Genomic DNA, 18135 nt, shown 5'->3' on the forward strand with positions numbered 1-18135 from the left:
AAATATCACACAAAAGTAGTTTTTCTCCTGCGATTGCCCGTGAAGTGCTGCGATTATCGGCCTCGCAAGAGGGTAATCATGATCAGCTGTTCAGTGGTACGGGTCGCGCTTTGTGAGAACCGTCGCTGCTAGCGTTATCCCCCGCAGCCGTTACACGCGTTAGTTTTTAGTGCGAATATTTGTTTCGACGGAAACACCAGCATGTAGCGATTTCACTTAACCGGCCGGTTTCCACGAAACCGTGTGTTGTGTAAAAAAAAAAAAAGAAAGGACCGTAAGGGAAGCCGCTCAAGCGGTACCATAGTTCCAACTAGTAGCGGGAATGCATAACGAGTGTAGAATCCTCCAAAAATCTCAGTGCACAGCTGCTTGCTCGTCGTGGTAAAACCATAGACACTGCTGCATTCACGGGCTACGTGTTTTTAACGGCGATAGTCCAGGAATGGTAAACAATTGTGTAGTGGGGTCGTGCGGCGACCTAGGGGTCTATGTGCCCGGTAATAATAATGACGTTTTCTTTCTCTGTCTAGGGCACTATAGGGCAAACTAGGGGCTCTGGGCACTAGAGCACTAGGGCAAACAAACAAATGCTATATGAACTTTTCAAGGAAAATGAAAAGCGTCGCATGTTGAGAGGCCACTTCTTTCGACACTGCCAACATGAGCGTGAAGTTTACTATCGTTTGCTTTCGGTGTCGACGCAACACACAGAAAACGCTACCACAACAGCAGCAATTCAAGCGGCACGCCCGTTCACAAAAAGTATCCAACCAAATAAAAACTGACTCAAACTAGACCGAAATGCGCACATTTTTAGCCGTAAACGAAAATTACACTTGCTTCGTACATTTCTTGGTGTTCATCGTCGGCAAACTGACGTAGGACTCCGTGAAAAACTTGTAGCTTCGTACCCGGTGGCGTTCGGAAAGTGTTTTGGTCGCGTAGTAAGCGTCTGCGAAGTCACTTGGAAACTTGGGCTGCAGAAACAGGTCGACTCACCATTCAGTCATGTTTACAGGCTCAAGCAACAGGAAATAAGATTTTAGAGCCAGCACCGCAGTAAGGAAGCTAACGCAGGGCACGCGTAAATCCAGAGAGCAGAGGCGGAACGAGCTTCAGTCATCCTCCAACATGGCGGTTTTCCGCTGGTTCTTCTTTTCTCCGATAGATGGCAGCAATTTTGCATAAGGTCTATAATTCCTGACGAAAAGGCCGATAGTGGAAGAAGATTTAGGAGTTATGCGTGTAGGTCTATTAATGACATTTTGGAAGCCCGCGGCTTGCATTATGGTCGTGAATTCTTGTTGTACAGAATTATTAGTGCTCATGTCTATATTAAAAACACCTCTTATACAGGGTAGATTTTGTTTTTTGCGGGAGACTGCACTGATTGACAGATTGTGACTGTTTTTCCCGTTCCTTCTCTCTTCCCTCTTTAATCCCCTCATTCCCTTCCCCAGTGCAGGGTAGCCAACCGGAAACCTTTCTGGTTAACACCCCTGCCTTTCCCCCCTTTGTATCTATCTATCTTCCTTTCTTATTAGCATAGAGTCGTAAGACAGCGCATGTATTAAGTTCACCATTGTTCGCCAGGAAGCAACGCGGTTTTGTGGCCAATAGGTTGTGTGCTCGCCACACAGTTTGAAAGTTCTCGGTTTAATTCCCTGCACCTCTGGAAGAAATTTAGTTTTCTTTGATACAACAGTGAAGTCATCTGGGATTTTTCTTGGCCACTTTTGCGGTCAACGACACCAAGTTTCGCTACCGAAAAACATTGTAATGCTTACACATTATAAGAAAGGGGTGTCTTAGTGGAGGCCTCCGGAATAATTTCGACCACCTGGAGATCTATAACCCCTATATACTTGCCTAGTGTCCTACAAGTAGGACACTGCTTTTTTGCACACTTACTCTATAAACATGTATTGTAATATTGGATTACACTCAGAAACGAAGAGCGCTGTATAGAGACGTGGTAGGGGAAGCCAACCTTTTTGAATGCTGTATCCTGTAGAATGAGCGCAATGCAATGCAAATGAAAGAGCTATTCAACAAAGTCCGGTGTGGACATATTCAAATTATATACTAGCAAAAAAAATGTTTCAAGATCAATACGTGAAAATCAGGGCACATAAGTGATATGATTTTACTGTAAACTAGTTTCCGAACAACTCATGGAAATTGAAAACTGAAGACACAAGCCCCTCATCTCAATAGGCAGCTGCCTCGGCCAAGAGAACTTCTGAAAACTTACTTGACATACTTTACACATGCTTACTTCCGTGCATTACTTAATTTTCATGTTACTTATGTCAGGATGATATGCGCTGCATCTTGCCTTTATGTCTGGCCCACCATAAGGCCCCTGCTATTGACTCTGCATGCAAGCAGCTGGGCATTTTACAATGGTTGGAGAGCATTTGCTTTTGATTTTGTCCAATTTTTATTTCTGTGTTGGTTCTGTTCTCAACTATACTTATGCATACTGATCAATTTTAGCTTACAGTGCGCATTTTCTGTCCCTGCCACTCTTCCCAGTTCATCTATTCTGCTTACTCGTGCCTCCGGTTAAGTTCAGTAAAATCTTACAATACCGAGCAGCATAAAATAGGACAGCATTGCATGCAGTGGAGGAATAGTAATTTACTTGAATGGTTGCAATAAATGGTGTTCAGTGTCCCCATTATAAGTTGAGTCATCATGACGTACTAGCTGATTTTATTGCTTTACTGACGTCTTTGCGTACCTCTGCTATAAAAAAATCCACAAATAAAAATGTGGCTATAACCCTTCTCTATTTTAGAATCCTGAGGTCTGTACAGCAGCATTTCTTTCACACAGAGCAGTTTCCATATTTCCTCGCCATAGCTAATCATGGTACAACTAATAAGGTCACGCCCTATGGCAAAACTTCTGCAAGCATTCAAATATTACTTCCAAAAGAGTTGCGGCACTTGAGGGAACATGTTTTTCAGCTGGAAAGGGGAAGCATCTCAGCACATAAAAATTATAGCCGTTTATTAACAAGCAATATTTACATTTGTCTATATTCTGGAGCTCATCAAAATTGGCCGCAGCAGCCAATGCACTTTGATGACTAGTCCTGAAATGCAGCAGCAGAGCTGTATTGCTGGCTAATCCAGCATTTTATGTTGACTGTCCACAGCAAACATGGCGTCACGGCATCAACATCTGCCATGCCAGCCCCAGCTAGATGTCAAATGAAATCATCGCTCCACAAAATCGCCGAAGACGCTTGCAGCAGGCGTGGGGTGTCACCTGGAATCCACAGCCTGGGCCTGCCTAGCTGCCATCTGCAGAAACACAAGAACACACCTTTCACTTTAAAGGGATACTGAACAAAACTTTTGGAGCTTTTCTTTTTGCATGTAAACAAGAGCTTGACTGCTAAAATTGATAAATATGACAAGCATTTTAGCGAAAAAGGCGGATAACACGCTTTCTTTCGCGATTTATTGCCGTATCGTTGCACCTGGCGGCCGCCTGTGGAAGCTGCGACTAGACGTCATTACACCCGCGCGCCCACCGTTCCTGCAGGAGCACTACCGCCATCGCTACTCACGGCTTTTCCATATCTGTCGTCTGCTCACGTCGTACACAGATATGTCAAAATGTTAATCGATGCTGTCTACATACCATAACCGTATGCACGCTTACGTCCGCTAAATGCAGCTACTTTTTCCGGACCTTACGCCATTTCTTACATTCTCACTTTTAAAACAGAAGCGCAACGATGTTCAGACTAGTGGCACCATCTGGTGGTTAGGAGGGTAAGCATAGATGTCAACAAACCGACACCCCTCTTAGCCTAAAGGGGACAGAATCATCACTCTAAATAAAAAATAAAGCAAATTTATTACTCGTTAAGTTTTCTTATGGGCGACAGGAGACGAAGTGAAAGACCGGTGGCCCATTTATGGCCAGTGAACGTGCTGAAGAAGCCAGTAACAACGATGCAACCAGTCTGAAGCGAGGTTTCATGCATCGAAGGGCGCCGCCATATTTGTCTCCGCGGGAGGGTGCCATGACGTCACACTCTTCACCTCGCGCTGGCCGGGTGGGCTTGGCGCGTGCTCATGAAACATCGAAAATAAAACCGTCCGCTGAAAAATATGCGCAGTGACGACTAGATTTCGGTCTAATCACATTTCGAGAATCTATTTTCAGCGTTCTTGTTCAATTTTCAGATTTTGCTTCAGTACCCCTTTAAGCATGCTACTCACTACATGCATGTGTCTCAGTGCAAGTCACTTTAAGCCAGCCCACCAGTGACATTCAAGTTCATTAATATTCAAAGGTAGCTTGCAGTAGGCTGAAAATACTGATGCTAGTACCACTTTGTATTTTCCCTTAGCAAATTACAAAACATTACTCGGTCCTATATGTTTTCGTGAGTGTTCAATCCAGTTTTCAATTTCGCTTATGGAAGAAACTGACTCCTGTATAAAACATTAAGCAAGCTAAGTATGCAGAAAGCACTCGGACAGACATGCAAGAATGAAAAAAGGATGGGAAAAAAATTCAGTTCAGAAAATTTTTTCTGCAATGCTTGATGCAACAAAGCATCAGCTAAACTACTAAAGCATATTCATTAACATGATCGTTAACCACCTCGGATGCCATCAACACCACAAAAAAGGATAGAAACCTGACAACACACCTCCATGTTGGATGCTTCTAATCCAAATGACACCACATGCTATCAACAGGAGAGACGCCAGCCATACACGTACATTCAGTGCACCAATCTAGAGTATTTAAATAGACTACCCTTTGTTCATTTCATCGCTGTCAAGTAACGTGTACAGGTTTTGAATCACTTGTTAAATTGCTTTTCTTTTACTAGGTCAGTGACTGCAAATTCTTCATTTCCACTGAGACACCTGACCAGACAAATTCCATTGAGGTCCTCACTACACGCCCTGGTACAGTTGAACCAAATTATATTGAACTCGATTAGACCAAATTATATCAAATAATTTGTGAGCACCGTTAAAGCTACATTGCGGATGTAGAGGAAAATGTACGGCTATATTGTACACAAATTAGCTGCCACATCCGATAGATCGAATTTCGGGCAACACCGGACAACTCAAGAAACTGGCTTTCTCTAGGTTCTATCAAACTTCACACAGCTCCTGTTGATTCAAGAAGCTGGCTTTCTCTCAGCACATCTCCAGAGGTGGTTAGCGTTTCCGCATGGACCTGCGGGTGCTATTGATGCTTTGTAGAGCGCGCAGACCAATGCTGATGCGAATTCTCCATGGCTTATGCGGCGGGCACATATCCAGCCAACCATAATATGCGTTTTCAGGGAGTAAAGTTAGCTGTGCCCATGTTGTCATGCAGTTTACACGTACGGTGTGTCATCTGCTATCGGCAATTTCGCACAGTTTTCGCTGTCTCTGTATGCGCATGATAGCAGCCGCAAAATGGCAAAATCTCCATTCCTCCACGAAACTGGAAATTATTGAGTTGAACGAGGTGAGAAGAAATCTGAAGTAACCATAGGGAAAAATATTCCAGGCGGCAGGTGACGAGCACAAACCTAAACACCACCTACCTAAACACCACCTGTCAATATTTGCAGGTGCAGGCTTCGCACAGACACCGATGCCGCATAGTATTTGTCGTCCCGACCCTCCTAATGCTCTCGCATTGAAAAACATATCGGGCGAGGCTGAGTAAAAAAGCCTACCCACCAATGTCTCTCAACATCCGCGTTCCAATAAAAAACTTTCCGTTCTTCTGGCTGGACAGACAGCCTTCGCCAACGTGAGATGACATCAGTGCTCACCTCAATGGTCTGCGCAAGGCGGGCATCAGCGGCGGAGGACACCAGGCTGATGACAGTAGGACGCGCGGCTCCATGCAGGCGGCCCACTCGACCCGCGCGGTGCAGGTAGTCCGCTGGCCGCGAGGGCAGGTCAAAGTTGATCACCCGCACAGCGTGGGACGTGTCCAAGCCCCGGGAGCCCAAGTCCGTGCACACCAGCAGGTTTGTCTCCCCATTGGCAAAGCGGGCGTAGTGCCGCCGCCGCTCCTGCAACGCAACCGTCGCATGTGTCAGTGGAGTCCGGGCAATGTCACACTAAAACCGAGGTCAGGCAGCATACTCTGTCACTGCTCTCGGGCACACTTCACAGCAATCCATTCTCCTCTAATTAGGAGCGCGTGGATATCAGAAATATCGAATTGTTTGCAAACAGTGTTTGCTTAATCAATTCAATTCATACCTCAATTTTAGAAATTCCAAGTATAAGAACCTCCTCAACATTTACAAGCTAGGAAATCTCCTGTCCACCTGAACTCTGCGGCCAACCATACCGGCATTTCCTAACGGCGCTCACTAGTCACTGCACCTCGCACTCGCCGTATCAGTTAACTTACATTTTCGTCATAAAATCTACTGCCAGCATGCTAGGCGGTCAGCAAAGCCACCATTGTGTGCACTTGCCGATAACAAAGCAGCATGCAGCACCGTGTTGGCACATTACTACACTGTACCACGAAGCACTCTACAACTGACCTTGAACACAGCGGCAAAGAAAACAGACAGGCGCCAGTGGCCTTGTCATGTTCAAACGCTACATTGCGACAAGGCGCACCTGGAAATGTTGTTCCTGAGAGAAGCATTTCTGCCGGCTGTTTCTAAAGATGATCTAGAATCTCTGAATTTAAACTCTTTGTGACGCTAATAAATAAAAAGTTAGCTAGTTAGTCTTTACTAAGTAATTTGCTTTGGAGAACAAAAAAAATACAGCTGAGTAGGCCACACTACCCTCAATAGCCCTCACTTGGTGTCATTGGGCATGACTCTGTAATGCCCAACGGCTAGCGTGAGCAGCTCACCTTAGAGGGCAGCTCCCCGTGAAGGAGGGACGCGTCCCGCCCGTTTTCCCGCAGCACGTGCCCCAGCCAATTGCAGCACGGGGTCGAGTTGACGAACACCAGCTGCGGCCCGCGGTGCTGCAGCAGCTCCATCAGCTTCGCTGGCTTGGCATCCGCCCGCACCCGCAGGAAGCGGTGCTCCACGTGGGGCAGCAGCCGGTGCAGCTGCGTGCTGGTCACCTGCACCAGGGAGTCCGCGCTCCCACCCAGCAGCTCTGAGAGCGCCTCCTCCTCGGGACGCACCGCACCCACCAGCACCAGCTGCGTGTCTGGCCTCACCGCCTGCACAGCAGCAACGTGCTCCCGTTGTATACAAGACACAAAAGTCGAGTCCAAAACATCAGTGGAAGCAGCGAAAAGAACAGACACATCGGAGTCAGCTGCGCACAGCACAATGCTGGTCTGTCCGGCACTGTCCTGTGTCCTTCTTCCTCTGGTTCTTGTGTTTTTTTCACTCGTTCCACATTAATGATGGTTTGGTTTGGTTTATGCGGTTTAACATCCCAAAGTGACTCAGGCTATGAGGGATACCTTAGTGAAGTTCGACCACCTAGGGTTCTTTAACATGTGTGGACATCGCACAGTACACGGGCCTCCATCAAAATTCAACCACCATGGCCAGGATCGAACCCCCGTCTTTTGGTTCAGCAGTGAAGCGCCATAACCACTGAGCCACCGCAGCGGCTCTTCCTCAATAATGGGTAATGCCAAATAGCCAGCATGGCTGCTCTCCTGTAGCCAAGTCCAGAATTCGGGCATTTTTTGTGACCAGTTTGCAAAAACTAGAGGAGCGAGGCATCACCTACAGTGTTGCTAGACTCTACAGTTCAACATGTTGAATTTGGCTATCAAAAAGGTAGCTGAAAAGAATGAAGTGCCTGAAATTGATGATTATGAGTGCAAATGACAGTTAAAAATAACTTGAGAGGCACAATAAACGGCAGGAACGTGCGCGGACAAATGATTTATCAGCCAATGTAGCTGAAGTTTGACGAGTGCATGCCCGCCCTGCTTTTACTGTACCCTAACACCAATACCACTAGTACACACGAAAAGAGCAACTAAACATAGAAAATGACATGAAGTAACATCATCAAGAATATCACAAGTTTCAATCCGAGTGGCAGGAAAAAATTATCTGACATTACCCGCGAATTTCTCAGCAATGAAGGCATCCCTTTTTTGCCAGAAAAATGGCAGGCAGTCAGTCAGCAGAGTTAAGAAAGGCCAATCGGATTTCAATAAGAACAGAACATAGTGTCGCTGTCCGCAGTGTCCCTTTAAAAACGAACATTCATCAACTTGCTTGGTTAACTAAGCTTCTATGGAGAAACTGAACGCGCTCGCAATGCCGGGATAACTCTACCTCCACAATCTGGAAGACACGGCGCTGGAAGCTCTCATCAAGCAGCGTGTCCACCTCATCCAGCACGACTCGGCCCACGTTCTGTAGGTCTACGCTGCCGCTGCTCGCCACACCCGGTGTGGACACCTGCACGTACGACCCAACACTGCAGTCGATGCCGGTTGTCCCCAGGCACCATAGTTCCCTAATTCCGATATGTAAATATAAAAGTATACACAAAAGTATTCACTACTCCACATACGGGGCGTTGCAGAATGTGAATTATCGCAGCTGCATGCACACTGCCAAAAAGGAACAAAATGGAAATGTCCTGATGAAAACAGTTGCAATCAAGGCCCAGAAGAGCTGCGGTGATCCTTTACGTGCGTGACATTTCCCATGAGCTCGTGAAACCGCCTGTAGATACATTTTCTCAGCTCAGAAAAAACTGTTCCCGCTACCTGCTACAGGGTAGAGGGCTGTGGCATAAAACATTTTCGGCATTTTGTTCAGTGTAATCAGGGGACCAGGGATCACAGTATCCCATTCACCTATGGAAGGCAGTGCGCCAGTCAAAACGCTCGACGCTTTTATTTACGATTACGTGAGCACAATAGTTTGTTTGTTAAACAAAAAATTGTTCTAATCTTCCTTTACCTGAAAAAGAGTGCAACTGCATTACCCGGTTTGATAATACTGTGCGGGGGTCGGGGCAAAGTTAGGAGGAGGCTGGGCGAGACTTACGTAGTGATAAGAACAGCTTTATTGATGAGGCATTGTGCTCGACTACGCGCTAAAAACTGCGCGCGCTCAACAGGCACAAGGTTGCTCACACTTGTGGCATGCTCACACCAGCTGGTATAATAGCTCTATGGCTCACACAGCTCACTGCGCTAGGCTTGGCAGCATGGCCTCAGGGGCTGCTGTGAATGGTAGATGGCACTAGTGGTGAGTCTGTCGCTCACAACTGTCTTGTTCTGACACAAGCAGCAGTGTATCAGAGAAATCGTGGAAGTCGTTTCTGACGTGTCTGTTCGGCTTCCATCCATCTGTTCGAAGCAGAAATGTTCTAGCTTCAAACATCTTGGCTAACCTCTTAAAGCTGTACCTTTCGTCACGGTTCGTAATTCCTGCGTGGAAGGTGCACGCACAGGTGCGAGCCTTCTCGTAGATGCTTGTTTGCACCAGAACAGGAGTGCTCAACCTTTTTCAGCATTGGAGAATCCACTGGTTTTAAAAACTTACTGAGGAATGCAGTGCATCCTAACTTCCATTTCAGCCTGCCTAAGCGGGATGCAAAAAATAGCATGCACACGCACAGCCCCTCAGAAAAATGGCCAAATTTGATAACAATAATAATGACTGCCTGTACAATGAGGCAGCTTGCTGTAAGTAGATATACAGTACGATTAGTTTGGCTTAGTTTATGGGGGTTTAAAGTCCCAAAGTGACTAAGGCTATGAGGGACGCTGTAGAGAAGGGTTCCAGAAATTTCGACCCCCTGGGGTTCTTTAACGTGCACTGAAATCGTGCAGTAAACGGGCCTCTAGAATGATTAGTTTCAAAACAAAGCAGGTAAAAGAAAAACATCGGGGTTGAGGCACGCATGGATTCAGGTGTTCAGGGAACCCCAAAAGCACTCCAAGAAACCCAAGGGTTCTGCAGAACCCAGGTATGAGAACATCTGTATTACGAAACTTCAGCCAGCGGTCACTGCTCTTCTTCTTTTGTTTTTATTTGCAATGTCTTATTGTCCTCTGCTGAATTTGAGCACGAACACTGATTCACTCACCTAGCTACCGACCAGCACAACACATCAATCAAATCAAAGCAATTATGTACTGATGGCTTCTCTAGGAGGAGGAGGAGGAATAAGAGGAAAGGCAGGGAGGTTAACGGGTAGAATAATCGGTTTGCTACCCTACACAGGGGGGGGGGGGGGGGGGGGGGATAAAAAAATGAAAGAGAAAGGAGAGTAACAGAAAATTGAAGTCACATCAAAGTTAGCATTCTTGAATTCACAGCTTATCATGCAGGCCAGAAGTTTGCAAGCGGAGCAGTGCCTTTGAGGCCTTCACCGCCGAAGATTGCCGCGGCCAGTGGCCGAGGATCTTCGTTTCCGTCAGTGGGCGTGTATCTAGACGCCCCAGCGCACGGCTGAGAGAGTGCCTTTCAACATTGTAGGCAGGACAGTCACAAAGAATGTGTGATATGTGTGAATGTGTGCTTCTCTAGACCCTCATACAACGACTACCCACACAACTGCCTTCTCAGGACACACTTTGCATCAATCAGAGGTGACCCACCAGCATCTGTGCCTGGTCCACATCTGCAGGGGGCCTGCGGCCAGCAAGCAGGCGGGCTGTCAGGCCGCAGGCAGAGGCCAGGGAGTCGGCCACCCTGGCGAGCTGTGCAGCCAGCTCCCGGCCAGGGGCCACAACCAGCGCCCGGGGCAAGCCCTGCAGCAGGCCTTGCAGCAGGGGCAGCAGGTAGGCCAGAGTCTTGCCACTGCCGGCCTCGGCCAGCAACAGCACGGGACGCACCGTCTCTCGCACCAGCACATCCATGCACTCACGCTGCACCCAACAACACACAGTCTGGAGTGAGGCCTAAAGGAGTGTACGGTCAGTCCACCTGTGCAACCAGCTAGCCCTCTGAAACCCATATTGTGTCCCACTGACACCTGCCCTTTCAAAGCAACACAGCATGCTAGCCGCATTACGAGAAAAATATATCAGGCTTTCAGTTCTTCATGTGTACCTTGTCTGCAGTGCACAAACACGGCAAGGTCTTACGGCCATTTTTCTGCCTATTTTGAACAAAACGCATAACACACTTCACCTGTAACCCCTCCTTCCCAGCAACACTTCTATGGGGGAAGTGCAAGCGCTGGCATCATCACTGCTTATGCTTGCATGAGCTGACAATGATGCCCAACCAGCAGCAGTGCTGTATTAAAGGTGCACTAAAGAGGAATCTGAACTCGTCTTTTTTGCCGCAGGAATTTGATCTACACGTTCCCAGCATTCTTAGAAACTTCGCATTATTGCCTGTGCGGCCGATTTCCCTAATATAAATCGGATTAACGTCAGGCTCCTGCTTTAATTTTTTTAATTCCCCGCATACGGTGGCAGGAGTCGACCAACGCATGGAGTGCCTTTCAGGCAGTCGTGTGGCGACTTCGCTTTCGCTCTTATTTTTGTTTTTTTTAGGTTTCCGTCAATAAATAGGTCTAGTCAAAGACTACACATCTGCAAATTAGGTTCATGGGATTAAAAAATATGCGTGGACTCTTTGCTTTCGTTGATCACTACATATCACTCCACCGATGGCAGAGCAGCAAGCCACCACGGGACTGGGTGAAAGGTTGGTCGACTCCTCCCGCCGTTTGCTGCGAATTCAAAAAAGCAGGAGCCCGACGTTAATCCAATTTAAATTAGGGAAATCGGCCGCACAGGGCAATAATTGGAAGTTTCTAAGAATGCTGGGAACATGTAGATTGAATTCCCGTGACAAAAAGACGAGTTCAGATTCCTCTTCAGTGCACCTTTAACTATAGTTGGATACACATAACTCAAACAATGAGGCAACAAATGCCTTTCGAAGAAAGGCCCTCCAGCCAATTGTGTCAACGATTTGTCACAATGTAATGGATAATCAGGCTAATCTATGATTAATCGCACCGAAAACAGTGCACGGAAAACACGCTGCAACCATGTACCAAATGGCTCAGCTAAATTCCATAATGTATTGTTAATCCCCTTGAAACTGCCAGCATAAAAAAATTTTTTGTGCAGGTAGTTGATGAAGAGGGGTGGGAGGGGTAGGGGTAGAGGAGTGAGTAGAGTAGAGAAAGTGAAGAAAGGCAACCATGAGCAATTCTGGGCAGCTCGAACCACACAGCAGCAGTGCAGTGTTGACGGTGGCTGCTGCTGCAGTGTGGGAGGATGCGTGCATTAAAGGGTCAGTCTACTCACCGAGATGAGTGTATAAATAATGGCATATTCTGGTAGTTGGCAACCTATAACATCAATAACGAGGGGTCTGCGCCCGGTTTAGACAGGAATTTATATTTTATTTCGGCGTTAAAAGTCGCGTAAAAAAGCATGGTGGCGACCCCAAACGTTCATTTTGTTCAAGAAAGCGGTAGTCTTTTTTTGTAGAAGCATAAGTGAATATACTACGTACCATTTGTATGCCCCAATGTCAGAGAAACGCACGTTTTGTTCTAGTAAACTGTACAAGGCGTACCGCTCACTTTTTCTGTCAATCACATTAATATTTATAGTTACACGTACGCAAAACGCAGGCACATTCCCACTTTTAGTTCAGCGTATGCTAGCAGAGACGCAAAAATAAACTCAGCCTATAGTGGCGCCATCTGGTCGTCAGGACGGGAACCATTGCTGTAAACAAACCGACTCTCCACTTAAGCCTAGGAGCGGCAGAATCGTCGCTCTAATTATTAAAATAAAGCAAATTTATCTCTTATATGTTTTCTTATAGGCGAGATGAGACGAAGCGAAAGACGCGTTCCATTTATGGCCAGTGAACGCACTGAATAAGGCAGCAACAACGAGAATTCAGTCCGAAGCGAGAGGTCCGGCTTCGACGGGCGCCGCCATGTTTGTCGCCGCGCGGCGGAAATCCAGATGGTTGCCAGATGAGACTACCATCTCATATAGATGTGTTCCCACATTAATAAATTCTATTTTAAAATGTTCTACCGCACTCCTTGGCACCAAAGCTGGCTAAACGGTAATTTGAGTAAAGAGCTATCGGTTGCCACAAAGAAAATATGGTCAATAAAATTCAGTAGACTGACCCTTTAAAGTGATTGAAGTGTTGAACGCTTCGCACCATTCAACTGTGGCACATGCACCTGAAACATTACCTCTAAAATAACGCTGACATATCCGCTGCTTCCGTATATTAGTGTCTTGTCAATATTTATGGGGGCTCTCCTTGGCTAAGATAAGCCTGTATCAGTTCGAGATTTACATTAAAATTGTAATAATACTTCTTTTAAAATTGTTCTGAGTTCTCAAACTTCCCCCTCGCGTTATATGCACGCAAGTAAAGTAAAATAGTCATTTCTCCATCGCACTGTTGTTTTTACCATTGTCCACAATAATAGCATCGAAAAAAGAAGAAAATGTGGCTGCTAACAGACGATTCCATCAAAAAATGGAGCAATCCGTGATTTTTTGTGAAATCGCAGGAAACTCGTATGTTGTAGCATTACCATGTTTTGCATGGCTACGAAGCTCGGGAAATTGTCACTGGTATGGAGTGTCGTGAATGCAAGGAAGGAAGTGCTTTTCACCTTCTCTTTTTCCAATGTGCTTAGAGGAATACCCCAAGGTGAAGTAAATTTGTGACAGGGCAGTAATCACTCATTGGAATCCACCCAGGCACAGCCATATGGCTACCAAAATAAAGCTACACAGCATTCACAGAAACTTCACAGTTGAAGAAAGATTAACCTCATGGCTTCCCCAGACAGACGGCAGATAGGAGACTAAGTTCAATGCTGTGCAGCTGAAATGGCTGCACTATGGCATCATAACCTCATCGATTTTTCTTCAATTAAAAAGTTTTTGTGAAAGCTATCAGCTTTCATCCTATCATCACCCCAATCATCATCATCGCTACCACAGACTATCCCTATAGCTATCAGCACTATCATCATCACCAACTATCGCTATCGGAATGGGTGAGGTGCGTTTCCACATTCAGCGCAGAGGCTCTTGGGAAAGCAGTCTATTACCGCTACTTCCGGTTCCAAATTTCTCCTCCTGCTCGCTGGCTTCATGCCAATCGCTGTGTTAATTCGCTTCTTACACTAATTTATTTCCGCTGCAACACCGCTCAGTGTATTGCATCATCGCAAGACCAACTCGACGCCGACTCTGTTCTGCTTCATAGCATGTTCTCACATGAAGTACAACCAAAATAATGTAAACGGTAGGAGGCTTTCTATTCGTATGCAGTGCAATGTGTTAAGACGTGCTGTGAGCACAGTTGCATGTATGGTTGGTTGGTTTATGGGGTTTAACGCCCCAAAGCGACTAAGTCTGCTAGCTCACTGGCAGCTTTTACACGCTGTGAGGAAAATGCATCTGTTTGATAAACTGATCAAGCTAAGCCCTTTGTTGCCTTCGTTGTGCAGTGATATATATATATACAAATATATATTGATGCGGGTAGACGACGACGACAAAGAGCGATGGCACGAGTGAGAAGAGTAGAAGACGACAACGAAGTTCGGACTGTGCTCTCGGTGCTGCTCGCAGCTGTTCTTGTCTATTTGTAAATATCTGTAAATATATTCTTTCCCGCAAAAATATATATATATATATATATATATATATATATATATATATACATACATACATACAGAGAATTCCGTTTTTATGTGCGGGAATTTAAAAAGTTCCTGTGAGCAAACTACTGGCCTAATCGAGAGCAAACTTCGCTCAAGGGGTAGCATATTATGGTCTACATTATTTGAGATGTAATTAAATGTCGGTACTTGCCTGCATTTCCTGAAATTAAGAAGAAACTGCTGTCAACTGCTAGAAAAGCTGTCGCAGACGAGAGCTATACGCGAGCCGAGCAGCTGGTTTGACGCGTTTGCCTCGCCTTCCGGCAGATGGCGTGCCCTGTCAAACCAGCTGTTCGGCTCGCGTATAGCTCTCGTCTGCGACAGCTTTTCTCGCAGTTGACAGCAGTTTCTTCTTAATTTCAGGAAATGCAGCCAAGTACCGACGTTTAATTACATCTCAAATAACGTAGACCATAATATGCTACCCCGTGAGCGAAGTTTGCTCTCGATTAGGCCAGTAGTTTGCTCACAGGAATTTTTTAAATTCCCGCACATAAAAACGGAATTCTGTGTGTGTGTGTGTGTGTGTGTGTGTGTGTGTGTGTGTGTGTGTGTGTGTGTGTGTGTAATGACCAATGCGCTAAGCTAGCTAGTTCAAGCGCATACACAACCGACTACCGTGCATACGCAGAACAGCCAGCCTAGGCTCACATATTATAACCATGAAAAAACACTCACACCTTTCGTTATTGTCATTTTCTGTGCTCAGGACATGTTCATATGAAGCACGCGCTGATCTTACAGTGATGCTGTGCAATACGCAACGTCGCAGCACAAACAGATCGGCGAATAAATGATGCACGAATGCACAGCAATTACTATGCAGAAGGCAGTGCGTGGGAGCAATTTGGAACCGGAAATAGCTGGCGGACGATTTTCCCATGGTTCTCTGTGTTCACTTGGGCAACGCACCTCACCTATTGCTAACAAGACCAACTGAACTACAGACCTGCACATTTGGCAGGGTCCTATGGAAAAGCGTGCGCCAACTTTCGTTAGCTTTTTGGCCGTTGAGGACGCTCCGTTGACCTGTTTGTTTGCTATGATCACAATCATCGTTTGCCATTTTGTGCATGCTGTTTAATACTTTTGCTTTGTCTGTCTCTGCTATCTTGACATCAGCAATGAAAATAGCCATAATAACGACTTATTTCGCTCTGGAAGAGTACAAAAAACATCTTCCTTTTTGTCCGCTTTCTTTTTGTCAGCACCACCGTGCCTAGCATAGATAAATGGATGATAATGAAACGAAAAACTGTCTTGTTTGAAATAAAACGATGAAGGAGGCCATTTTCTCAACAGGTATATATTAGCGCCACGCCGCCCGTAACGTTTCTATCCTAGCGGCAAAAGGCATGAACTAGAACATGCGCGCTGGAGAAGGGCCACTGGTGCAGGTCTGTAGTTCAGTAGGTCTTGATTGGTAAACGAGGACCCCAGTGGCGTCACAGGGGACCAACTTCCGGCGACACAGTTTGCGGACACTTCCAGCGTCAACAAAGCCATCTAATGCTTTCCATTAATAATAAATAGCAACATAGAAACAGACTAACTCGCGTCTCAGAGATACCTGCACGGGGCTTGGACGGGTGATGCCCTGTGCCTCGAGCGCGGCCAGAAGGCGCGGGTCCAGCCAATTCGGAAACGGGTCCGTCTCCAACGGTGGCGCCACGTTCGCGAGCCGGTGCACCGTGAAGTGGTCGCCGTGGGTACGCGCGCGAGCCCAGCCGGCCGAGGCGAGTGGTTGGCCGACCGTGGTCTGGCCCCAGTTCCAGTTACGCTCCGGCCACCGACAGCTCACCACGGGCCTCCCCGCACTGCCCAGCCGGCTCAGGCGCTGCACCTCGGCCAGGTCCTTGGCGATCAGCTTGGCCCGCAGTTTGCGCAGCTTGTGCTGCAGGTACACGGGCGTGCGCAGTACCTCTCCATCCTCGCCCGAAGGGATCTTCTGCTGCAGAGTGCAAGTCGGGCGAGAGTTCTAACAAATTATCATGACAGACACCAACGCGACATCAGCACACACGACGGGTCGTCCGGCGTCACTAACGCGACGCGATGCAGCGAGCTCAAACATGAGAGCGTCAGTGCGTCCGTCCCCTTCCGTTCACACTTATTTACGACTACGACGTTCGCATAGGTATGCACGCTAGCATTCTTTTTTTTCGCTCTATGCCTCGATTCACTCACCTGTCTTGAAAGTAGGCCGTCAAAGGAGCGCTTACTACGAAGCGACGCTGCTCTCATCGACATGCTTGCAGCAGAAATATAAGCAGAAATGTGCGGGCGGATGCGGATAGGACTGCATCTGGCTAGAGTGCGGGTGATATCCAGCCATGAGTTCTTGACGGGAGAACTTACATAGAGTTAATATAACCAACTTATTAATCGTAGCCAAAGTAATATCATACCAGCGTCATAAAATTTCAGCCAATTGTAATAAATTATAAATAATTAGTACGCTTGGAAACGTAGTAGAGCGGTCTGGATAGCAAGTGGCGCTTCCATTGTTGCTCTTGCGTCATAGCGCGTGGCTAGCTAGAGAGCTAGATGAACCGCACGACCATTTTCGTCTGCTAAACAAATGCGCTACATGCTCTAAAGCGAACAACGAAATAGAGAGTTCGACGGACAGATAATTGATGAATGATTTGCTATAGTGACGTTGAGCGGAAGCTTGGGCGAGTTGGTACGACATTTTTCGGAATAACAGCGCGAACTTGGACAGAAGAAAGACACATGCGCTAAGACACAGCGAGACACAAAGACGCAGCGCCCGTCCATGTGTCTTTCTTCTGTCCTCGTCCAAGTTCGCGCTGTTAGTCAGAAAAATTGCTATAGTGAACTAGAACGCACACTGTAGATTTGCTGATCACTTTTTTTGCAGCCTAGGGCAAAGTATCAAAGACAACTCAAATGAATCGCATGACTACATATGAAAAGTTTTGCCGAGAGCCTCCATGGCCCTTATCACTCAGGTCTACCTGCATAACTTTCTATTTGGCCAGAAGTTGAACAGAGTTTAAAGCAACACCAGTTATTCTATAGCAAACTGGTTTGCAAAAATCCATTTCATGCTCATATGTGTCCAGAAAAAAAAAATGTAAACAAAAGGGGAGAAGTGTCTTTTTTTTCTCCATTCTTAGGACCGTTTCACATGCATGCGATTCTCGCCTGCGACGCTGTCGGTCTGCGACTGGGGAGGATCGGCCTAGCCGCAGACGGCCTGCGACCAAAGAAAGTATGACTAGAGGGTCTAGCATGGGACTCTAGCATGTTCTTTCCTTCCTCCATGATGCCACGTCAAATCGACGTCACCGCGAAAAGTGCTGCTGTAACCGAGCCTGATTGACACGCCCATTGACGGCGATTGACACTTCTGACAGCCAATCAGAGAGGCAATATGGCGCCGACAGGCGAATGTGAATATCGAGAATCGGGCCCCCGCTCTGCGACTGACCAATGGGCAGCGCCGAGACGGCACGTGACGTTA

At 46.7% G+C, this 18135-nt stretch overlaps 1 protein-coding gene across 1 annotated transcript; it reads right to left on the reverse strand.

Moving 5' to 3' along the window:
• Positions 1–3001: 3001 nt before the first annotated feature.
• Positions 3002–17306, reverse strand: Dbp21E2 (putative ATP-dependent RNA helicase Dbp21E2). Its single transcript, XM_089556527.1, has 7 exons — positions 16833–17306; positions 16216–16596; positions 10564–10833; positions 8279–8404; positions 6874–7194; positions 5819–6064; positions 3002–3314 (listed from the first exon to the last, which is right to left on the reverse strand). The coding sequence occupies exons 1-7, from the start codon at positions 16893–16895 to the stop codon at positions 3276–3278; spliced, it is 1446 nt and encodes a 481-aa protein (XP_089412653.1). The 5' UTR covers positions 16896–17306; the 3' UTR covers positions 3002–3275.
• Between the last annotated feature and the right edge of the window lie 829 nt (positions 17307–18135).

The sequence above is a fragment of the Amblyomma mixtum genome, chromosome 8 (assembly GCF_055824585.1).
Source record: "Amblyomma mixtum isolate Tamu chromosome 8, ASM5582458v1, whole genome shotgun sequence".
Taxonomy (NCBI): domain Eukaryota; kingdom Metazoa; phylum Arthropoda; class Arachnida; order Ixodida; family Ixodidae; genus Amblyomma; species Amblyomma mixtum.

Coding starts and splice junctions, on each gene's coding strand:
- Dbp21E2 (XM_089556527.1), bottom strand. CDS start 16,895: ATGTCGATGAGAGCAGCGTCGCTTCGTAGTAAGCGCTCCTTTGACGGC. Junction 10,834..16,215: donor CCCGTCCAAGCCCCGTGCAG/GTATCTCTGAGA, acceptor TGTTGGGTGCAG/CGTGAGTGCATGGATGTGCT. Junction 3,315..5,818: donor GCCTTGCGCAGACCATTGAG/GTGAGCACTGAT, acceptor GTGTTTCTGCAG/ATGGCAGCTAGGCAGGCCCA.